This window comes from Cryptomeria japonica, chromosome 8 (assembly GCF_030272615.1).
Source record: "Cryptomeria japonica chromosome 8, Sugi_1.0, whole genome shotgun sequence".
NCBI lineage: Eukaryota > Viridiplantae > Streptophyta > Pinopsida > Cupressales > Cupressaceae > Cryptomeria > Cryptomeria japonica.
The window spans coordinates 590,383,172-590,409,003 of NC_081412.1; the positions used below are offsets into that span (position 1 = coordinate 590,383,172).

The following is a 25,832-nucleotide window of genomic DNA, read 5'->3' on the forward strand; positions in this document are numbered from 1 at the left end:
TTATTATATGATAGTCTCATTCATGAGAGAGTATAAGAGAGCAATGTCAAATCATAGCAAATTTGTGAAGAGATCACCATAGGGCTTAAACGCCTTGTCAAAAGATTAGCACCTTGAGGAAGAAAATATGATGATAATGACAGTCCCTCAACAAGACCAACAATAAAGACATATTTAGCAAGAAAAAGAGTAGAACTTCAAAGATGAAAGAATAATCTTTAGAGATCCTAAAAGACAGTTCCATGCCTCCATCACACAATAATAATCATGAGGTAGTAGATGAGAAATGCATAAACATGAAACCAAAGATGACATTTGCTAAAGGGCAATGTATGGTAATTGTTGAAACAATAAATATTATCTTGAGGAGAAGAAGGCCAGTGTCTAATATATAAGTATCTCCTAGAGAGGTTCTTAGTTATCATTGAGTGTTATCATGAAAAACAAAATGATAAGCACGTGATAAACTTAATTCCTTGAAGTTCTCCTATGCCTTGAGAAGGCTAAGTTAAATATCAATTTAAGTCAAATTACCTTTTTAACCATTCAATCAATTTAAGATATCATGAAAGTAGACAATAGCAGTTGGAGGCCAAAAGGAGGGAGTTTGTATGACACATGTATCAATTTAGGCCTAGTTGAAGATTCCATAAGGGTAAAGGTTTAGTTAAGGAGAGTTTTGGGCTCACAAGTAGTCAATTCAGATTAGTTTTCACACCTTTTTTGCATGATTTTTCATCTTGCACGACGAAAGAAGGTTTCCTCATGTAAATTGAGGAGAAATAAAAGTCAAGTCACAATCAATTGGGGCAAATTTCAGGTAACATGCAGATTAGAGGCAGAGTTAGCTTCAATCTTATTTTCCAATTGAGAAAGAAGATTTTTTCATATAAACAAATCTTGTACTCTCTTCTTTCTCAGTTATTTTCTTCTTATTCATTGCATAAAATAAAAGCATAGGCATTGCAACTCAGTTTCAAAGATTATTTTCAATATTTAGAAGCAATGTTTAGACATTTGTAATGGAAAAATTGCTTTTGATTCAATAAAGATCAATAATTTTCCTTCTCAATACATCTTTTCTCATATGATGAATGGACGATTTTGATGTGGATTTTTTTATTTGCATATGAATCCTTTAATTTTGTCTCATTCAAACAAAATTGATGTATGAACAACATAAGTCATAGGCTGTGTTAAGTTTATCTCAATAGGTTGAAGTTGTGAAAATGCTCAGTTTTCCTTCAAGCAAACATTGAATCTAAACTTTCATATGAAATATTTATGTATTAAATGTTCTGGATTGAGTTGTGAACAAGAAAAACCCTTTAATTGAAGTAGATTGTGATTTAGAGTAGCAAGTAGATCTTTAAATTTTGTTGCATCACCTCCTAGGATTCAAAGATTTACATTTCGAGCTATCTCTCTATCTCTTTTCCCATCCGAGCAATAGTTTTAGAAGGTCCATCAAGGGAACCAACCCTCTCTAGAGGTTCATCCTTGCCATAAGTTACCCACAGTTTGAGGATGAACTCATGTTTCATAGTATAGCTAACTTTTAGACTTAGTCAATGTGCAATCCTTCTTCACAATAGGGTCGAAAAGAAATAATAGGACATACAACCATTTTGAGGGAATATTACATTCTTAACTCATATGCATAAAAATTGGAAATTGTAACATTAAATAATATAATTCCATCATACACAATTATCATGACTTCAACCTCACAAATTTATGCCAACACCCTCATAAGATAATGTATGAAATGGTACCAAATGAGAAAAAATAATTTTCATGTAAATATTTCATCCTATATATGGATCTAACATAACCTACATCACTAATTACATCAACATCAAAGTGCAACTATTGACTAAATATAAAATTCTCTCATAATCCATTTAAAAAGATTGTTCAATTAAATGAGTGATACAACAAGAACTATTACTACAATAATGAGAAAATTGAAGACCAGGAATGGAAAACTACCACTAGCATACTATTTAAAGCTCTTTAAAGATTCTACAAGTCCCAAACTATAGTTTTATCACACCCAACCATATGGTACCCATAGGTCCACTCCATAATACTAACAAATAGTCACTTGGGCACAATCACACACACTCACATAGATAAGGTAGTATGGCTCTCACACTCACCAGAAAAAGTTCATAACCATCATAACATACACATGCTAACAAGTAAGATCAAACACCATATAATAACATACCAACCAAATTTGATGGACTATCATGATATAGAATGCTATCAATCATGATCAACCAATCAATAATAAGAATGCCCAAGAGGAGTCATCACCAACATGCAAGCATAAGAGATAAACCATATTGGATAAAATATTCATGCCAACAATCAAGAATAAAATATGGTAAGAGCACAAATAAAATCAAGGTCTAACATAATCAAATAAATGGCTAGAGACACATCTCACATCAAATGAAAAATTCAATGGTAACAAAGATAAGGATCGTACAGGGAAACAAGGAGTCTCATAACATTAGTCCAAGGTAATGGCTAAGCGGTGATTGAGTGTGCCTCCCATCACAAGGTGAGAGTACCAAATTACAATAAATAGCAACTCCTAGAGTGTGATATGTTCCTTACACTCATAGAAACACTCCACAAGATCTCCTAGTATGGTGTAGTGTAAACATCTTCATTCATTTTAAGTACCTCATGAATTTCTTTAGTTATCACTAAAATGATAACTCTCCACCTATTTTAACCTAAGATTAATTTGGATCCCAACCAACGTCAAAAAACACTCCTTTCCCACCCTCTATACCTCAAATCTTAGGTTCATCACTTGCAATCATTATTTAACTATGGTATGGAAGTCAATGCACAAAAATAAAATTTAGTCATCTTTTTTACTTAGTCTCAAAAGACTATAAATTGAAAAATGCCAAGGAGACTTTTTTTCTCCTATTCAAATTCATTCAAAATTATTTTTAGTTTAAAAATTTATAAATCATTTTTTATAGGAAAATCTTGATAAACTCTCCAAGATATCATTAGTGTGTTAATATTTTTAGCTTTTTTAAAAACCAAAAATACTCATTTGATTCTAACATGCACAACAACACTACTTTTTATTAAAGTTCATCTTTTTCAATTTCTAGACGATTTTGCTATAGTGAGGGATATAAAATGGACATTTAGAAATATTTACACAATGATGATTTTTTTCCACAAATTTCTATAAATTTAAACTGAATTTACAGCCATATGCTACCGCTTACATCGACATGGTGTCCAAGAATAGAAAACATCCAAAATGCAAAAGAAATTATTAAAATTACGTTCAATTTGGAGCACATCAAATAATCATGTTTTACACAATAACTCAATCCTTAATTAGCAATTTTACTGAACTCCAAAGCACATCTTAATTACTTTCACTTTCTAATCCAACCCCAACTACTCAATCATAAATTTCATGGATTTCCCCAAATAAGGGTAAGAGGCTTTTTTAGTGTTTTTAAAATAAAATATATAATGAATTAAGAAAATGCCCTTCTCCTTTTTCTTTCTATTCACTCTTTTCCATTTTACTTTATTTTATCTCTCTTTTACTATCTTCCGCTCACAATAACATTTGGCAATTAACTTAAATTGCTTAATGGTTATCTTTCACAAAAATAACCTTTTAGCATTTATTCTAAAATGCTTAATCATTTTTAAGGAGAGAGAACAAGCAGTTTAATTTTTTTTTCCAAACAAAGAAATTATTTTCTATGCTCGATTTAGATGACGATGCAATTATTCTAGCTTGTTTTCCTCAATAGATGAGATGATTTCAATTTGAAATTAAACTAATAACAATAAATTAAATATCACCTCCAAAGCATTTAATTAGAATTTCTTTTTTCAACTTCCCATATTTCCCAATGCATCAAATATCTTATCAAACACAATGATTTAGCCTTTAAAATATAGTGATTTGCAAATGAAGAATAATATACCACAACTAAAATCACACATTTATGGATTATCCACAATACAAGTGCACTATAGAATCACCACCAATTCAAATCTAGATTTAAAGCAAGTTTCATAAGAGATATCTCGTGCTTGATTCAAGTGTGATAAGGGCTAGCAAACACATTAGCTCAAAGTGACAACTTCAATATAATCATCATTGAGAAAATAACAAACTTCTATATTCACATGGAGAAAGCACATTGTACTTGCACACTCGATTCACACATCATGCATACCTACACTATATATATCATAGCCAAAGCAATGTAAAATCACCTAATAGAGTACAATATTATATACATATAATTATCTCAAATAATTCATGTAAATGTACATCATCCAAAAATGGATAACACTAATCAATTTAAATATAAGATATTGGGTTTATTTAATAATCACATCCTTAATTCCAATACATTTAAGATTGACAGTGTAAGCACCATGGTAATACAATCATAGAAGCATTATATATGCATCTCAAAAAATACATGATTTTGATGTCAAACATAACATTTATGTATAAAGGTTGTCATACCTTCAATGTAAACAATAACACAACAAGAAATATATCAACTCCTCACAAGGAACTTGTCACCACACTACACATGCAACCCAATGTAAATAGAACACTAACTATCAACAAGTAGAGAAACACCATCTCTAAGCATGCAAATGGTCTAGCACATAACATGAAATGCATACAATAGCTTGTTTGCCAAATATGCCAATCAATGCATAAACATCACACACAACAATGACTAATAATACAAATTGTAAACTTGAACATCGATAAACACTCAAAACAAGATACACAATCACAACCTATGCATCCTCCCATTATACATAAAGTAGTATACTTATATTTAAAAAATATATGTAAAATATGCCGAGAGATATGTTATAATAGAAGAGAATCATCTGTAAAATAAATATTCTTCTAAAATACTAAACACCAAGAATACACACCCATTGAAGTCCTGCATGCAAAAAGCTATGAATCTAGCTGGTGACGAGTGACAAGGGTTCTATTATATTTGGAGTAATAAAATAGCACCTCCACAAAAGTTGAAACATGGCATAGGGTTTCAGCTTTTGTGGAGGTGCTATTTTATTACCCTCACCACTTGTTATGCTTATGCCGAGAGGCATCTACAATGACATACAAATATCCGTAAATAAAAAATTGATTTTGAATAAATTTGACATGTAGATGACAGGTAAATGCATGCATGTTTCTCTATAAATATTATTTTATTACTCTGAATAAAATAGAATCATTGCCACTTGTTTCTAAGTATATAAAACTGTTACATCTGTAATGAGAATGAAAGAGTACAACAAATTATTTTACATATATTTTTTTAAGAATATAAACATACTAATAAATATAATGTCAGTCATAGACATCTCAAGGCAAACAAACTTGTGGGGCATTACATCTAGCTTCTATTAGTAGAAGTTGACAAACTCCTCCGACTTCTTCTTATCTTTATTCTAGTTCTTTCTAGAGCTGCTTCTAGTCCGAGCATTGGAGCCAACACTATCCTTTTTTGTCTCTCTCTAGGGATGATGGTTGCGATAGTCTTTGGACGGTCTCTTTAATTCTTTGAGTATTTTGATCCTGTAGCACTATTTTTAATAGTGTATAGACTAACCTCAATAACCCTACCGAGGTTCTCCTTGATGTTTGAAGATCGTTTTCTAAAGCATTAATTCTTTCCCCTTTGAAATTATCATCCCAAAGAAGACTGAATCTCAATCTTGGCTTCCCAATCGTTGAAAAAAAGCTTCTCTTATTTTGCATGAACTAGGATCTCCACTTCAAATTTATTCTTAAAAAATTAAGTTTAACATTGATTCTATTGATCTCCAAAAAAAACTATTTAATAAGATTGTGGTGAATAGCATATTTATTATACAACTCAAAGAAATTCAATGATTTCGTAAATAGAAGCAGAATTGCAGAGAGTAAAGTGAGGTCCAAGTTGGGGGCCCGGGAAGAGGTCCTCAATACTGGGGAAAGATGCTCCAATGGTAGGCTCCAGGTAACTCCCCACCTTCCCTTTCCATATATCTTCACAGTCCTTCCTTTGCTCCGCCCCCTTGTTGATCAAGTCACTTCTCTTACCATGCCAAGACTCTTCAGCCATCTTCCCCTGAACTTCAGCCACTCCTTTCCTTTTTTTGCGGGATAATTAACAGCCTCCTCTGACATTGCTTCATAATTGCGTTTCCTGTTTGTGAGATCAAGGGTTTTGCGTTTGTGTCTATAGGTTCGTGCATCCGACGGCTGTGTAGTTATATTTTGACAATACTATTTTGTGTAATTGTTTCCATTTACATTTCTTTATAGTTCTGCTTTATAAGTCATTTGTACTTTTCAGTGATTTATGACCGATTATTCATAATGCCAATTGTTTTTCTCCTTTGTTCCTACTAAAATTACTGCTGATAGCTGTTGTTTCTGTGTAAATATTGTGCTCAGCATAATGCCTCCTGTGGTCAAGTCCTCTAGAAGAAATATACGATATAGATATGTTGTAATAGCAACAACAATGGCATTCGAAGCAATGGTCAAAGACTCAAAACAATTATGCTAGTAGAAGAAGAGCTCATCATCTTTACAACCAAAATAATCATGTTGGCAATCGACTCAGTAGCATGGATTGAATGAAAGAGAATTCCATGACGCTACCTTCAAACAGTATTAAGATGTTGCATGATGAGATCTAGGTGAGATTCACTAGGGCAATGTCTTCTTGTTCTGCTACGTAATCAAAATTTTGAGGTTGTTACAAAGGAAAACAAAGAGACATTTAAAAGGTTCTAGAGGCTTACTATACGTATGAGAGAAACATAAGAGTAACTTTGGAAGTATCATAAAGCAATGGCTGCCCATTTCAAGGCCTTTGACGCTTACAAGATTGGAAGAGATGGCAAGAAAAGTTATAAATCCTCCTCCACAGATTGAGAATCGTCTTGTTGATTGAGGAGATTCAACCTGACAAATTTATTTCTAGTTTTCTAGGTGTTACGGCTTTGGACTTCTAAGATCATGAAATGTAAGGCCTAGGACCTAGCTGTAGCTGGTATGTAATATAACAAATAGAAGGGCAAAGGGAAGTTATAAATGATGAACATCATAACAATCCCTCCATTAAAATGTATAACAATGTTTCTTACAATATGCTCTGCAAACAATGGAATAATCAAATTCTCAGTCAATTAAAATATGAATTATAGCTGACTGTGAGCACTATCCTCTACACGATCAATATTATTAATTTGCAGAGGCTGCCTACATTACATCTACTTCACGCCCATCCTATCCCCATTTGCTACACAACCCTCAAAAGGAAAGGTTCCAAATTGAGCTGTGGATAATTCTTAAAATAATTATTTTCATCATGCATTAATATAAATTTTTCAATCAATTACATCTTGACAGAAATTTGAAGGCAAGGAGCTTGTCATCAACATGAAACAAATTATATCTTAAGTCTGCTGACAAGATTCCTTTGCCAGACTACCAAATCTCTCGTTGAGAATGAAAAGAAGTTCGAACAAAAGCACTCATAACATATTACAAAGCTTCTTGGAAGTAAAGGAACGGGATGCTGCATTTGCATTTTGACAACTTTCTATGTACAGACCTCTTATTTTTCAAGCCGTGTTCCTGTGGGCATCTTGTATGTGTACCAACGTGAAATAGCAAGATAAACCAGAAAGTTCAGAGCACTGAGGATGGATAGGAGCCAAAAGAAGTAGTCAATATGACCATAATTCAAGTTATCAGGAATCCATCCCACCTTTCCATGCCTTGTTGTAGTGTGGGTTACAATTGTAACAAGCAGACTGCCCAGATAACTCCCTAAGGCCCCAGTAGTAAGTGAAAGTGCACTGCATAAACTTCTCATAGCATCAGGTGCTTGGTCATAGAAGAACTCTAATTGTCCTATAGAGGTGAAAATTTCAGCAGCACCTACTAGGAAATACTGAGGCACCTGCCAAAAAATGCTCATGGGTACATTCTCCAGATTATAGTAGTTGTGTTTCTTGACCATGTCAAGTCTCTTTATCTCAACAACTGCCGCAACCACCATGGCAAGAATAGAAATGACCAAGCCAATCCCCATACGTTGCAGTTGGGTAAAGCCCCTTTGATGCCCAGTAAATTTACGTGCAACTGGAACAATTATACGATCATAAACTGGAACCCAGAATATGACACTGAGAGTATCAAATATAGACAAGGATGCTGGTGGAATTTTGAAACTACCGATGTGGATATCCATGGTATCTCCCTGTTCTACAAACAATGTACCCATTTGACTGTAGACAGTGGAAAATATAATGCCAGTGGCCCAAATTGGGAGTAGGCGGATGATTGCTTTGAACTCCTCAATTTGAGTCACAGTGCAGAGTCTCCATGGATTAATGGAACCTGCCACACTTTTATCGTTTCCTGTCTCTATTGCAGCTTTGTCCAGAAAGCTGCACCAATAAACACTCTATTAGTGTCACTCATGATATAAATTGTTTCCAATAGCACAAGAAACACTCTGCAATTGCAATATAAATTACTTGCACTCACAAAATACCAAGGCTCGTCACAAATAAAGAAAATAACTAGCAAACATTTAAAGAAGAAATATTAAATACCATTTATTAGAATATGCTGTTCACAAGAACTGTCAATACAGCTGGATTTATTTATTCATTTTCTTGACCTATTTAAACAGTTTTCCAGAAGATGCAAAAGCCTCAATAGAGTATTAATAGTTTCTTGGGCTTTTACAGGGGTAAATAGGTTTTTGCTGTATTTTGTGAAATAATAATTATATCCTACTGTTTGTCCTTCTTTTGAGTCCCCTTTCCACGGAATCTTCTGTTTAGCCATTCAATTGATCCATATAAATTTAGAGTACTTGTAATGGAAGTATCATGAATTCATTGGAAAAAAATGAAGAAGAAAAGGTTGCTTTGGGGAAGGAGTCATAAGAATGACCTTAGTGATATATGGGAAGAAGTTCAAGGTATGGCCCAACAAGGGGAAAGCCAAGACAGGTGCTCTTACCTATGTGAGGTGCTACAAGAAATGCAAACTGAGGGATGCCTTCCCCCTAATTTCTGCAATTAATGCAAAGTATTGGCTGGTATGATGTGACAGTAAAAGATGGAGGAAGGAGACCTCTTTTGATTGTGAGGATTTGTATGCAAAATTGAATGCTATGGAAGTATGGTATAGAGATGATTGAGAACATCAAACCAAGGCAAGGAGAAGAGCAGAAAGGGCACTAAGAATAATTCTAGTCTTCTGAATGATGATGAGGATGGAGGAAAGTGTTGAGGTCAATAATCATGTTCACCAGCAAAAATAAAGTGCCAGGTGAAACGAATTGGTGTTGAAGAGAAAAGAACTAATGTTTCTCAATAGAACAGAAGAGCTGTGGCAGAGGGTTAAGAATCCGGTATATCCTGTCAATAGAGAGTGTCAAGAAATTCTTACAAAATTAAATTAGACAATGGTTAATTGAAATTCCTTTAGAGTCTTGGAGGAAAAGAGCCCCACAAACTGAAGGACTCCCAATTAGACCAGTGCGTATATATCAAGCTACTTCTGAATTTTCTGCATGAAATATTTTATGCCAAGTCTCCAGGAATAAGATTTGGTGGTTTCCAAACCTGTTAAGAACAATGATAAAAATGTTTTCAATACTGAAAAAAAGCATGAGTAGCCACAGGGTTCCACATTGTTTGTTTCCCAATAAGAGGTTTGACAACTCTAGACCTGACCTCACATTGTTTAGTAGATGTGTTCATCTTGAGGATGCTCTAGCATCTCACTGTGTGGATTTTTTCCTAAGTTTTGGGATTCATCCCTATTTTTTATTGATAAAACTTTATTTTAATATATTAAAGTAGTCCAGAAAGCATAATTTCTCATAAATTTACTCTGTGTTGAAGCGAAACATACCCAGTATCAAGAATTTCTAAAATGGATAGGAAAATATAAAGCATAAGTTATCCAACAAACTACATGGTAATCTTTAGTGGAAAATAGAGGATCCTTTACAACGCAATCTCAGAAAGCCCCAGTGTAATCCAGGTATGGTCCTTATTATCTCTGATAAATATGGGTGGCTACTTCTAAAGTACAGCTCCAGGTATTGACCCCATTACAATTTCTTTCTCTAAGGAAATGAGCTTGAGCTATGAGGTAAATTAGTATTACAGAAATCAAAGATAACATTCCAACAACCTTTTTTGGTAAATAATGTCTGTTATTGGCATATGCTATTAAATCTAAGACATAATTTTATTAAATTCTAGGAATGATCATTTTTCAAGCAAATACAAATAAATGGAACACTTTTCAAGCAAATAAAAGAAGATTTTAAGGATGTTTCATAGTGGTCTTACAGGAATCCATCTGTGTGCTCGAGTTTTCGGCTTCCTTCAATGACAGATTCCTTATCTTGAACTTCATAAAGCAAAGACTTATCAGCTGGAACCTTAGCATTCCATTTACGAAATGATGCAATTATGACCTGGGCTATCCGGGTTAAAGCACTGCCTCCTGGCTTTTGATGTCGATACAATGCGGTACCTGCAAAGAAGCTACATATTGCAATCCCCATAGCTACAGTGGGAACTCCAAAACCCCATCCCCAGCCAACATTATCTTGTATCCAAACAAGAACACTGCCAGAGACAAGAGCACCGATGTTTATTGAAAAATAAAACCAACTGAAAAATGAACTCTTTTTCTTCCTTTCTTCATCATCCATCTCATCAAATTGATCTGCTCCAAATGATGATACACATGGTTTGATACCACCAGTTCCTAATGCAATGAGATAAAGTGACAAGAAGAAAACACCAGTCTGGGAAGTTGACGCATGGCAGTCAACATTTGAATTGATGCAAGGAGGCTTTAGGCTAGGCACAGATGCAGATAAAGTCAATAACATCATTCCCTGAAAAGGAACAAGAACGTATTCAGATAACATGTGCTTCGTGTTCTAGATTGCTGCCACATGCCCATTGTAAAAAAAACGTCAAAACATGATATGACTACACAATGGAAGGTGAAGAAAATGAATACTATACAGTTAGTAACTCAATGAACAGATATTCGAAACTACAATTGACTTACAATGAAATAGACAATAGAAAAAATGGCAATGATCTTATATCGTCCCAAATATGAATCAGCCAAAAAAGCCCCAATCAGAGGTGTAATGTAACATGTTCCAGACCAAATGTTGACAGTTTTGGCTGCAGTAGAATTGCCCTGATTGAAACCCTTTATTAAATAGTTTACCATATTTGTGTTGATCCCATAGTATGCCAATCTCTCACACATTTCATTTCCTGCATCAAAAATAAGTTGATAGCCATTGATATGCAATAATCCAATTTCCAACAACTGAAATGACTGTGTAAATATCATATAAAGGTAAACATCATCAGTTTTTAAAATCACATCTGAGTATTATTTCCTGGAAATACGTAAACAAACATTTGGAACATCTTTAAGCTAAGTATTGAAAAAATATAGTGTTTTCAATATGATCATCTGAAATGTACCCAAAATAAATGGGCAAGCCTTCCAGTTCCCTGTTTTTTTCTTGAGTGCTGGGTTCCCATGAAGATCCACAGAGCCATCCTCAGTATATTCGTCAATTGGATGCACTGAATGGTCTGAATTTTTCTCCTTATTCTTAACCTGTAAAAAAGCTATGAATCAGAAACAAGAAGACTGAAAGGAAGGAAACTGACTATACCATGAAGTTAAGAAAACCACCTCCATAAAGGAGGAGCTTGATGGAAGAGTAGGAAACAAGTCTATTTTAGCAAGTGCAAAATCTGTTGGAAATGTGTCTACAAGTTCTGTTCTGACATATTTGTTGGAGCATTCTTCTTTTCCTAGCCTTCTACTTAGAGTTTCAACCAAATTCAAATTTTCTTCCTTGCTTTGCAGTTATTCCTAGCTATAATGTAATAGATATAATTGCTGGAGTTAAAGATGATTTGATGAGAATGTCGAAAGACCTATATTATAACATAAGACATAGGAGGTGGCTATCTAAGACTGGAGCTCAAATCTGAAATACCACGCCACCAGAAAGAAAGTCACTATCTATTACTTCAAGCATAGAAATTAAACTAAATCTCAATTGAGGAAAATTCAGTGGCTACAATCATTTCTTAGGAATAAATGAATAATATACCTCCTCTCATTGCATTTCATCCATTAATTTGATGTTGCTCCAAGCACAGTCAGAGCATAAAACGAGGGAAGATTAGGTTGTCACCTCAGATTTATTAATTTTCCTTTGCATTGGTATTGAAAAGAACTTCAAAGGCTGCTTTATCAAGATGTAGATAGTAGGAGTTTTCTGAAAAATTAATGCTCGTGGTATTTGAAACTACAGTAAAAAAAACTAATTCTGTCTAAAGATTGTTTTCAGTTTTTGTACTTTCTGTATCAATGTGAACTAGAGCTGAATATGTTCTTGTTCCTTTTCAGGGAATGATGTTGTTGACTTTATCTGCATCTATGCCTAAACTAAAGCCTCTTTGCAAATTCAAATGTTTACTGCCATGTGTGAACAAGCAAAATCTAATTACTGATACAGAAAGTACAAATAAGTATAAGAGCTTGTACAGTTAAGTGAAAACTTACATGTGTGTGATTTCTGGCTTGGGAATAAGAATTTATCCAAGACCGAATTAAAAAGGGTTGTCAAAGCAAAAAATACTGAGATATAGTAGAGAACAAGAGGATGTCGATATGGCAAGTAATAGATCAAAGGAAAGAGCACATTCTCTTCCAAGAAAGGATTATAGAAACCTCCTAGTGGCTTATCACAGTTGGATGGTTGAAATTTCATGGCACTATCTTCTTAAGAAGAGAATACCCCCATCCTTTCATGTAAATATAGACCCACTAGAAAATGCTTTAAAAAATGAGGCGAGGAAGGTTGCTAATGAGAACAATGCTTGTTGCATTTATGGCAATGTGCTTCCTTTCAATCTTGTTAGATCACCATATTGGCGGAACATGGTGATATTAGCAATGCATCTATTGATTATATTAATCCTGCATATGAAAAAGTGTCACTGAAAGAAAATAAGGATACATGGCACAGAAAAAGTGTGTCCATTATTTCTGATGGATGGAAAGATTGCAAAAATAGACCATTGTGAGGAGGAAATGAAGGATGCAACTTTCATTGCTAATATCATCCTACAATCTTGTAATGGACACCCCCTGTTCGGTACTAAATTTATGTCCTTTTTACTTAGTGTAATTTTGTCAAACAGTTGGCGTGCAAGCTGACTACTGGATTTTTTGGTTCTTGATTTGCTATAGGATAAATTTGGTAAACTGATATTTATTGTAAAGCTTTCAAAGTTTATTCAATATAAAAATAACCAGACATATCAAATACCAAAAACAAGAGGATTAATGTTGATGGTATTTATTTAATTCCAACTCCAAGCATACAAATCAGATTTGAAGAATATTACAGACCATATGATAATAAACAAATTCAAACCTGGACTCCACAAGTATAGAACCTGCTGAAAACACTGTTCATGCACTGTAGCTGCACTATTCACGGCACTGTAGCATTTTTACTATTCACGCAGCATTGTAGCAAAACACTATTCACGCGGTACTGTAGCAAAAACACTGTTCACGCGGTACTGTAGCAAAACACTGTTCACGTGGTACTGTAGCAAAAACACTGTTTACGCGGTACTGTAGCAAATCACTATTCACGCGGTACTGTAGCAAAAACACTATTCACGCGGTACTGTAGCAAAAACACTATTTTCAAATCTGCACTTTCATACCCCTGTAAAAACATCATGCGAGAGCACCAAATGAAGCCCAATGTGTTTCCTGAATGAAAACACCATTAATCCTCCTGACTGTGTCTTTCAACAGCGAAGAGAATGCTAGCAAAGAGGGATTCCGTCCTCCAAACCCAATAATCAGATTTCTACGAAATCCAACAGCATAACATTAATTCATCCCAGCCTCCCCCAAAAGAGAGCTCTCGACCTCCATTTATATCTTCTTCCTGGATGCAAACACTTCATTTCTTCAATGTGGGATAATACATTTTAGAATAAAATATTATTTCCCACAATGTACACATTAAAGGGAACTTTTAATATTTTAAACATTACTTTATATTCCCAACTTTATAATATAACGATAAAGTTAAATATTTAATTTAACTTTACACTTTATCGTTAAATATTAAAACCTTGTTGATAATCCCTTTAAATCATTGTCGCCTTCAAATATTTTCTACTGATAATTATGCCAACCAGGGAAACACTAAAAATTCCAAGTCACTGCTTGGAGACTAACTTACTATAAATAGCAAGTGTCTAGAAACCCTGTCAAAGCAGCACCGATTGGCCTGAAACTAAAAACACCTAGGCCAAAACACCTCAGGATCCCACCAATGTCCTTGTTAGCCTTCGGGATCGTGTCAGAATAGGCTAACGACACCCCATATCATGTTGCGCTAAAAAGGGGACATTACAGTCCGCCCCCCTTGAAATTGCTTGTCCTCAAGCAAATTCAGTCCTGAATGTTGCAATACCTGTTCATTCTCCCATGTAGCATCCTCATCTGGCAGGTCTCTCCATTTCACCAAGTATTCCTTAACGATTCTGTTCCTGAGTGTCCTTTCCCTGACATCTAGAATAGCTTCGGGTACTAACACAAGCTTCCCCTCCTCATCCAAAGGGGGTAAATCTGCAGAAGGCACTACACTTTGACCAATGGCTTTCTTAAGCCTAGACACATGAAACACATTGTGCACCCGACTGCCCTCTGGAAGCTCAAGCTCATAGGCGACTTCGCCCACTCTGCGAATCACCCTGTAGGGACCATAAAATCTAGGCTTCAATTTTTCAGCTCCACTCTTCTTGAGTGATGACTGTCTATATGGTTGTAGCCTCAAGTAAACCATATCCCCTACCTCGAAACTGCGCTCTATTCGGTGCTGATCAGCGTACAATTTCTGTTGATTCTGGGCCTGCTGTATATTCTCCTTGAGCACTTTCAGGATGTCCTGACTATCCTGCAATAAGTTTTTGGCTTTGGGCACTCTGCTGTCCCCCAAAACTAAATCCATGAAGCTAGGTGCGTCATAACCATAGAGTGCCATGAAAGGAGTCATCCTGATGGACATATGATAAGTGGTGTTATAACAATACTCTCCCATATGCAACCATCTGACCCAAGCCTTTTGTTGTGTAGTTACATAGTTCCTCAAATATCCCTCCACCCATTTATTCACAATCTCTGTTTGCCCATCTGTCTGTGGATGATAACTAGTACTAGGTGTAAGATCTGTACCACACAACCTAAACAACTCCTGCCAAAAAACACTCATAAACTTACTATCCCGATCACTGACAATGAATCTGGGCAACCCATGTAACCTGAATATCTCTCTAAAGAAAAGATCTGCCACCTGTGCTGCTGTGTAAATGGACAGAATAGCAAAGAAGTGAGCGAACTTCGTCAAGCGGTCCACCACCACATAGATGCAATCCCTTCCCTGCACTCGTGGTAAACCAGTGATGAAGTCCATCGAAATACTTTCCCATTTCCTATCTGGAATGGGCAAGGGCTGTAATAAACCTGCAGGAAATGTGTGCTCTCCCTTATTCTGTTGACAAACCGCACACTCCCTGACATACCTCTGAACATCATCCTTGAGCCCTCTCCATGTGAACCGCTCTCGGATCTGCCTGTAGGTCTTGAAGATCCCCGGATGCCCAGCTGTGGGTGCATCATGAAATGCCTTAAGTATCACCTCTCTCAAATGTGATGACGGAATCAAATAAACCCTGTCCTGAACTCTGATCAATCCATCTATCACCTCATAGCGATCATCCTGTATAGTACCTGAAATCAATCCAGAAGCCCAAGCATCTCCGACATACTCTGCTATAATCTGATCTCTCCAATCTCCTGAAATCTCTGCCAGGGCACATAAGTGAGGTCTCCGAGATAAGGCATCAGCCACCACGTTTTTCTTACCTTTGACAAACTCTATGTCAAAGTCATAAGCCTGCAATTTAGTAACCCATTTCTGTTGTCGGTCATTAAGATCGCGCTGGTTCATGAAATATTTAATACTGTTGTGATCAGTTTTGATCACAAAACGCCCACCTACCAAATATGATCGGAATTTGGCCAATGCATGCATTATGGCCAACATCTCCCTGTCATAGATAGAATAGCTCCTCTCAACACCTCGGAGCTTCCTACTCTCGAATGCAATGGGATGTTTCTCCTGCATCAATACTGCCCCTACCCCATCACCTGAAGCATCACACTGAAGTTCAAATGGCTTCGTGAAATCTGGTAGAGCTAAAACCGGACAAGATGACATCACTTGTTTGAAGTGGTCAAAACATCGTTGCGCTGCTTCTGTCCATACGAAGGCTCCCTTTTTAGTGAGGTCTGTCAAAGGTGCTGCCGTCTGTGAAAACCCCTTAACAAACCTCCTGTAAAACCCGCATAAACCAAAGAACCCCTTAAGCTGTGTGAGGTTTGTGGGAGTAGGCCAATCTACTATAGCTCTAATCTTTTCGGGATCAACCCGAACACCATCCGCACTAATAATATGCCCAAGGTATAGTAATTCTGTCATACCAAACTCACACTTAGACTCCTTGGCATACAAAGACTCTCTCTCTAGGATAGATAATACCTCCTCCAAATGCTGTGAATGTTCCTCCCAGGTCTTACTGAAGACCAAGATGTCATCAAAGAAGATCAAGACAAATCTCCTCAACTGCTCCCTGAATACCTGGTTCATACAACTCTGAAATGTAGCGGGTGCATTGGTTAGTCCAAATGGCATAACCATAAACTCAAAGAGGCCATAGTGACATCGGAAGGCTGTTTTCTCAATGTCCTCTGCTCTCATCTTGATCTGATGGTATCCAGATCGCAAATCAATTTTGGTGAAGAAGCATGCCCCATGCAACTCATCAATCAGCTCATCAATCCTAGGAATGGGATACCTGTTTTTAATTGTTTTCTTATTCAATGCCCTGTAATCGATGCACATGCGCATCGTCCCATCCTTCTTCTTTACCAAAACTACAGCTGAAGCAAAGGGGCTTTTGCTAGGCCTGATGTGCCCCATTTCCAACAATTCCTTAATTGCCTTCTCTATCTCATCTTTATGTTTCTTAGGATGACGATAGGGAGTGATCATCACTGGTTTGGCTCCCTCCTCGAGCTCAATAACATGCTCTGCACCCCTGTCAGGAGGAACCCCATGAGGGATATCACTGAATACCTTGGCATGTTTGTCAAGAATCTCCTGTATATCTGATGGATGACTCTTCACTCGAGGCTCTGGTGAAGTTGGCATAACTAAGCACTCTGTTGCCCACTCTATGTCATTATGTCGAAAAAGTTTCTCCATTCTCCTCAAAGAGACTACCCTGCAACTCCCATCTGAAAGTCCCCTGAGTACAACAGTCCTACCCTCATGCTGAAACCTCATTTCCAACTTCGCTAGGTTGAAAGTGAACTCAACCAGCGATGCCATCCATGTCATACCGAGGATGACGTCGTAATCTCCCATGTCCACAACATAGAAATCATCCTTCAACTCATAACCATCTCCAAATCTAATGTGAAGATTTGAAACCTTCTGAGTACATAATAGCTTTTGGCCATTAGCCACCATGACTCTAAAACCATCATGCTCCTCTGTCTGTAAACCTCTCCTGGCTACCAACTGTGTATCTATAAAGTTATGTGTAGCCCCAGTGTCAATGAGAGATATCACTTTCTGCCCCTGGATAGTGCCCCTGACCTTAAATGTGATTGCCTTTTGGGCCCCTGTCAAGCGTGCCAACGATCTATCATCCTTAGGAATGCTGCTCTCCTCTATCATGTTACCCTCATCTGAATCGGAGTGCTGATCCTCCCCCTCTGACTCTGACTCCTCTGCTGAAAAATACTCCATTTGATTTGCCTTAGCCTTGAGAGGGCATTTATGAGATAAGTCCCAAGGCTCTCTACACTGGAAGCATAGTTTCTTCTTTCGTAGTTCATTCAAGGTTTCACTGTCTAGTCCTTTTGATCCTTCTTTGGGTTTGTTATACTCTTTCTGAAATGGTTTTTTGTCTTTGTCCTTGCGGTAGGAAGAATCTGTTGAATGGTATTTTCCTTTGTATACCGAAGGGGCTAAATCTCGTGCCTTTTTAGTTGCTTCTGCTAAGGTGAGTGGATCATGTCCCTTCACCCAACCACGTAACGGATCAGCAAGCCCATCACAAAATAACACCACCAATCTCCTAGGAGAGATATCAGTAACAAGTACAGACAAACGCTGAAACTCGGCGATGTAAGCATCCACTGAACCTGACTGTTTTAACTGTGCTAGCTCCTTGAAATGTAACTCGGGATCCCTAGTGTCAAATCTCTCAATCAATCTTTCTGTGAATTCCTCATAGGATGTAATCTGATTATGCCCCAGAGTCACCATGCCATGATGCCACCATTCATGCGCAACGCCGTCCAAATGCATAGCCGCATACTTGATAGCCTCATCCTCAGGCATAGGATTTAGCTGCAAGTATGTATCTATCTTCTGCACCCAAGCTCGTGCAGTCATCTTCCCTAAAGCATCATAATAAGGCAAGGAAAGTTTTCCAACTTTCTTCCTCAGCTCAAAATTCTGATTCCTCCCTCCTGCTCTAGGCATATGTCTCATCCTCAAGTCCATATAATCTCTGAGGGAAATATCTGCCTGAAACTCGGGTCCACTGGCCTCCCAGTCCCTCCTGAACTGACCCTGTAACTCAGTAATCTGCGGTTCGTTCACTGGTTGAACCGGATCCCTAGGTGGAAAGGTGGGTAGAAGAGGTCTCGAGCTCGCTGTTCGAGCTGGGCGTGCAATGTGTCTAAAGTTATCCGCCTCATTCCCATTGTTGCCATGTCCATTATTACCATTAATATTATTCTCAGGGCCATTGTTGTTGCCACGGCCTCCATTATTATCATCTCCCCTATTGTTATCGTTTCCCCCATTGTTATTGTTTCCATTGTTGGCATCACCTGGATTAATATTGATGCCCATCTGTCTAGCCATAAGCTGCAACATCATGTCCATTCGCCTATTCTGCTCCTGCTGCATATGCTGCCCCTGCTCTAACGTACCCAGCAACTGTCTGAACATCACCTCCCCCTAATCTGGAACGATATTCCTCTCATCTCGGTCACCCATACTGCTGTCCTGATCGAAGAATATTTCCTCTATGTCTGTATGACTGGATTCTATGTCCACCTGCACGGATGAACTAGACTGCTCACTCTGACTATCCGGATTTCTATTTTGTCTGGCCCTGGTATTGCGAAAATTATAATGCCCCTGTCGCATGCTCAATCATACATTCTGGACCTGTTTTATTTCTGCAATATGTTTTGGTGAAAGTTTCCCACAAGATGGCAGAATCTTCTGCTCTGATACCACTGTAATGGACACCCCTTGTTCGGTACTAAATTTATGTCCTTTTTACTTAGTGTAATTTTGTCAAACAGTTGGCGTGCAAGCTGACTACTGGATTTTTTGGTTCTTGATTTGCTATAGGATAAATTTGGTAAACTGATATTTATTGTAAAGCTTTCAAAGTTTATTCAATATAAAAATAACCAGACATATCAAATACCAAAAACAAGAGGATTAATGCTGATGGTATTTATTTAATTCCAACTCCAAGCATACAAATCAGATTTGAAGAATATTACAGACCATATGATAATAAACAAATTCAAACCTGGACTCCACAAGTATAGAACCTGCTGAAAACACTGTTCATGCACTGTAGCTGCACTATTCACGGCACTGTAGCATTTTTACTATTCACGCAGCACTGTAGCAAAACACTATTCACGCGGTACTGTAGCAAAAACACTGTTCACGCGGTACTGTAGCAAAACGCTGTTCACGTGGTACTGTAGCAAAAACACTGTTCACGCGGTACTGTAGCAAATCACTATTCACGCGGTACTGTAGCAAAAACACTATTCACGCGGTACTATAGCAAAAACACTATTTTCAAATCTGCACTTTCATACCCCTGTAAAAACATCATGCGAGAGCACCAAATGAAGCCCAATGTGTTTCCTGAATGAAAACACCATTAATCCTCCTGACTGTGTCTTTCAACAACGAAGAGAATGCTAGCAAAGAGGGATTCCGTCCTCCAAGCCCAATAATCAGATTTCTACGAAATCCAACAGCATAACATTAATTCATCCCAGCCTCCCCCAAAAGAGAGCTCTCGACCTCCATTTATATCTTCTTCCTGGATGCAAACACTTCATTTCTTCAATGTGGGATAATACATTTTAGAATAAAATATTATTTCCCACAATGTACACATTAAAGGGAACTTTTAATATTTTAAACATTACTTTATATTCCCAACCTTATAATATAACGATAAAGTTAAATATTTAATTTAACTTTACACTTTATCGTTAAATATTAAAACCTTGTTGATAATCCCTTTAAATCATTGTCGCCTTCAAATATTTTCTACTGATAATTATGCCAACCAGGGAAACACTAAAAATTCCAAGTCACTGCTTGGAGACTAACTTACTATAAATAGCAAGTGTCTAGAAACCCTGTCAAAGCAGCACCGATTGGCCTGAAACTAAAAACACCTAGGCCAAAACACCTCAGGATCCCACCAATGTCCTTGTTAGCCTTCGGGATCGTGTCAGAATAGGCTAACGACACCCCATATCATGTTGCGCTAAAAAGGGGACATTACAAATCTATTGAGATGGTAGACCCAAAAATGTCGTCCAATTCATAATTGACAATGCAAAAAGTATAGGGCAGCTAGTTCAATAGTGGAGGGTACCTATGGGCACATTTTTGTACACCATGTACTATCCACTCCTTCAAATTGATATTGCAAAAGATTGGCACAAAGATTGAGTGGTCAAAAACATCTGCATGGAGGTTGAGGAGATTCAAATTTTTGGACTCATCATCATATGCCACAAGTGATCTTTCAAGCCTTCTCCGACTTGGAGTGTAATTTAAAATTTATTTTTAGTGTATTTTTGATGTGTGACATATTATCTACCTTCTACTGTTTTAATTTATTTTATTTTTTACACCACGTTAGGTTGCCAAAACTTGATTCGCATTACACACAATCATCTCAAGATGACTTGCGAATGTGCAAAATGCATCGAATGCAATGGTCATCAACACTCTCTGGAGTGTATGGAGGCAATAAAATACAAAGAGAGACCAAAAACTCAAAGCGTTGATCCTAGATGAGGAGTGATGGATTCATGTTGAATATGTTTTGAATTTCACTAAGACCTTTATTAGCATGATTAGGTATGTTAATACAGATTGCCCATGTCTGGGTGAAATTTATGATCGGGTGGACTCCGTGGTTGAAAAATTAAGAACCATGAGAGAAGCCAAGGAGGAGCGTGATCACATAGAAGCATTTTTAAAAAGAGTGCAAAAGATCATTGTTGACCACAAAATGACCATGCCCTTCCTAGCATTTGCTTTGTCTCCAAAATAGTATAGCTCTAAGATATTTCCTTTGCTAAGGAGGATGGCACCATAGAGGGATGAAGAGATTGCTAATAGCTACAACACTAAATTCATAAGAATATTCCTAGATTTAGCTATACAGAGTGTTATCTTGAGTGAGTTAAAACACTTCATATCTTCAAACAATCAAGATGTCTGTTCTCTTCAAGACAAGTACAAAAAAGATGCTCATGAATGGTGATAAGTATTACTTTCAGCCTCTTGCAATAGAATAATCTCAATTATGCATTTTTTTTGCTTTCTCATTTTTCATTCACTACTATATATTATAAATTTATAATCTATATTTATAAGTTATGTTTTGTAATTGTAAATTTTGTATTAAAATTTATAAGATTGCAAGTTGTTGTTTAGTTGATTGGAATTTGTGCACATACTCCTTTATCCACTCGATTAAGCACAATCAACTAGGTATAAAAAAAAGATGAGAATTTAGTCTTTGGGCACTCCAACTTGCATCTCTTGTCACATAAGGGACCTGATTACAATGAGGGGGTGACAAGGAATTGGGATCTAATTCCTAAGTGCACTGACTTAAGTGCTATAGTTTGCACAACTTGTTTTAGTCTGTATATATGAAGTAGCTTCTGCGCATGACACTGTTAGTGGGAGTGGCATTGCAGCTGATTTTGGTTCAAATGAAATAGAACTAAATTCTGATTTTGATACTCTTGATGAAGAAAAAAATGAAAATTATTGAATGGTGATTGTAACATTTTGTAGACAAATCATTGAATTGTCATATTGTAAATTTATGAGTATTTGATGAGGTATTTAAATACTTCATTTATCAACGATTATGAGTTATGAGTATCACCATTTTTATATTTTATAATTTGATTTTTTATATATATTTACGAACCTGTGACTATACCCAAGGAAAAATATGTCATAAAGGCATACTGAACCCTAAACCCGTACCTATTCCCATACCACAACTGGCAACTTAGCACAAATATATAACTAAAAAATTAGGAGCAGAGCAATTGAAAAAATCATCAAGGAAATGAAATAAGACAAACCCTACAGATTTAAGCAGAAATACATATACTCAATACAAGAAACGGGTAAACATGAATCGAACCTTTAATTTATAGGAAAGGTCTTGCCTAGACATTTTGTCTCCAAATAATTAGATCATTTTAATCGAAAAATTTAGCAAAAGCCAATAAAATATAGCAAATAGAATTTTATGTCATATGCAAAGAAAAAAGGTTCAGGTTACTATAGCTATTCAAATGTCAAACCATAATATGTTCGGGAAGAAAATATTAAAGTAACTTGATGAGCTTATAAATTCTGAAATTCACTTCAGTGATCAAAGCACATATACTTATCATATATGACATTGTTCACTAGTCATAAACAAGGTGATTTGTAAGTGTTTACAGAGACTAGAAATCCAAATTTACATTACAATTGAAGCACAATTTGAAGTAAGAAAAGAAGCCCTGAATCATATAATCTAATTCTCATAGAACTCTTATCAACATTAAAAAGCTAAAGATAATCAAGATCCACATCCTTAGAAAAGGAGCTCTGAATTGGTAATAGCTTTATGTGTGGTTGAAACTTGAAACTATACAGACTATTAGTATTAAAGGCAACCTAGAAAGAATTAAGCACCGAAGTTATAAAAGTACCATATCATTGACCTATTTATGAAGAGCCAAACTGCCTAGAGTATGTATGGAAGTTTCAAAGCGCGGCCTATTTGTAATCGACATAATCCGCAAAAAGTGGGTTATTGTCTTAGTGCAGTGGCATTAGCTGCTTGAACAGGGGAAGCTTTTAATTCTGTATGTCCTGCTGGTGAGAGATTGTGGGACCCTTGTAGTGAGAGATTGTGGGACCCTTGTAGTAATGTGGATCACAAATATGAAGGATTCTGTATGTATCGTTTTTCCTAATATGTATACATCATCAAGGAACATAAGGATCACACCATAATTTCAAGAGAAGGACCAGGTTTCACTGCAAAGTCTACTTCATCATGAATATTATCAACCCCTAAGAAACCACTTTGATAATATAGTCCTTTTATCTTGGGGTTAACCTGATGGTCTTAAAATTATTTTGCCCCTGCTTTCTCAAATTCCCAGAAAATTCACTTATTTTCTCTGTAGAATGTTTCCCAAATGCACACTATCACCTCCTCCATAAACAAAGAAGCCCAATACCATTGCTTTAAGCAGCTTAGTTTCACCCTTGACTTACACAAAAAGATGTTGTGGTTGGTTTACACCAACATGATCAATCTTATTACATACTAATTGTCCTACAAATAATGCATTGACAAGCCTGTAAATTTCATGTTTTATATGGCATTAAGTATTAAGATTACTTTGCCCAACGTAGATAAGCAGAAGCTTTATGCTGTTTGTTTGCTGCTAACTGAATTGAAAACGAATAATTTAGTAATCGACCGACATTAGAATCCCTTCAAAGATCCAAGACAGTATAAAAAATTGGATATTGGTGGCAAAATTGACCAAAACTGTAGAATGCTAAAGAAATCTATTATATAATGAAAACTTAAATCAAAATAAATAAATTTGAAACGTTAATTTTTTTTTTTTAAATTCTAATTATAAAACCAGAATTTGTTTCCAGATGAAATTAGAATTCCACTTTCGTTTCCTTCAGCCCCTGAAAAACCCCAGAAAATTTATGAAACTGTTTTAAATGCTTTAAGGCGTGGGAAAGGACCTTCTATTAGTCTGTGGTTCTTCAAGACATGCATAAGCTCAGATGCTTAGAATCACATTGCCAGAAACTGTAATAAATGCTTCATTTATTATATAATTTAAAGTGGTACGGAACCGGCTATCCAATCGTCAGGACGCACCATAGTATCTATAGCTGAATGGTACATGGTTGAAGTTTTGATTTCATCGATAACGGTATCAGTCTCAAATGAATAACGCCAGTCCTCATCAATGAGAAATAGCTAAAAATAACTAAAAATGTCAGGACGCACCATAGTATCTATAGCTGAATGGTACATCCTAATAACTTTCATGATCTTAAAAATAGCTAAAAATGTATTCTGAGAAAATAAAGCATCCAATTAAAGTTGTAAAGTTCCCTAAGAAAATATTTCCCATTTTAGAAGATGGCTCACGTTTTGTAGCAAGATTGTAATCTCGTTTCTGTAAGTAATAGATGATGCATTTATCACATGCAGAAGGATATCGCTTTTCGGGTCAAAAAAAGGAAAGGAAAATATCACCATGAAAATTTTACTTTGACAAAGAAACGAAACTGGGCAATAACATAGTTCCAAACTCAGTGTTGCAGTGCTTCCCATGTATTCAGCCATGGACATGCATGGTCTAAGAACACACAGACACAAAAGAAGCACCCAAAGTTGTGATTGATAGCCATAGCCACAACCAATAAAAATAGTTTTTGCTTAAGTTTTAAAAATGGGCTTTAATTTATCCCACAACCTTTCAAGCGCGCCCAATTGCCAATACATTGGATCATAACCAAACCGAAAAAGATGGGCATTTTTTATTACAGAGAAAAACATTTGAGTAAGCATAAATCTAGTATTACACCAGAAACCATTGAGACCCTAATTCCATCCATTCTGACCAGAAGAACAAAAGAAAAAGGAAACAGCAGAAAATCATGATAAAAATTCAATAAATTTCAATTTTTGTACAGACTATCATAGAAAAATCAAATAAAATCTGATCTCTGGTAAAACAAATTCTGTGCAATTGTTATTACCTGAGAATTTTTATTGTCTTCTTCCATTGGAGTAGCTAGATGGGCACGCAAGTAATAACTGCTTAAAACAGGGAGCTTTAGCAAGCCAATGCAGAATCCAAACAGCCCGAGAGCACTGAACACAGTAAATTTGAATACACTGATTTATCATTTATTTATTGATATAATTAGACTAGGGGATCTGTTAATTATATATAACTTTTAGTTGACCACTTTCATTTTATCGTTAACACGCAATCGTAGCCGTCCACATCTTCCAAGTGTACTTTCTACTTAATTGGATAGCCGTCAAAACTGGAAGATGGGAAGATATTGTGGGCCTAGAAAATCTTCGTTAAATATTCCCGTCACTCAACCAAAAACGCTTCGTAAGTTGACGGTGAAAAATGAAAGATGTCAAATTTGTAGGCTATTTGTAGA

The 25,832-nt window shown here is 36.3% G+C and overlaps 1 protein-coding gene across 1 annotated transcript; it reads right to left on the reverse strand.

Moving 5' to 3' along the window:
- Window positions 1–7,389: 7,389 nt before the first annotated feature.
- On the reverse strand, window positions 7,390–25,568 carry LOC131029917 (protein NRT1/ PTR FAMILY 8.1). The gene is made up of 5 exons (XM_059209722.1): window positions 25,413–25,568; window positions 11,602–11,740; window positions 11,168–11,385; window positions 10,432–10,988; window positions 7,390–8,502 (listed from the first exon to the last, which is right to left on the reverse strand). Exons 1-5 carry the CDS (start codon window positions 25,437–25,439, stop codon window positions 7,665–7,667), a joined length of 1,779 nt encoding a protein of 592 aa, XP_059065705.1. The 5' UTR covers window positions 25,440–25,568; the 3' UTR covers window positions 7,390–7,664.
- Window positions 25,569–25,832: the final 264 nt, after the last annotated feature.

What these genes read in the sequence shown, in the direction of transcription:
- LOC131029917 (XM_059209722.1), bottom strand. Translation starts at nt 25,439, where the DNA reads ATGGAAGAAGACAATAAAAATTCTCAG. An exon ending in AAGACAATAAAAATTCTCAG is followed by an intron (nt 11,741 to 25,412) that starts GTAATAACAATT and finishes GCTTTTTTACAG; the next exon opens with GTTAAGAATAAGGAGAAAAA. An exon ending in GGCTTGCCCATTTATTTTGG is followed by an intron (nt 11,386 to 11,601) that starts GTACATTTCAGA and finishes TTTTTGATGCAG; the next exon opens with GAAATGAAATGTGTGAGAGA.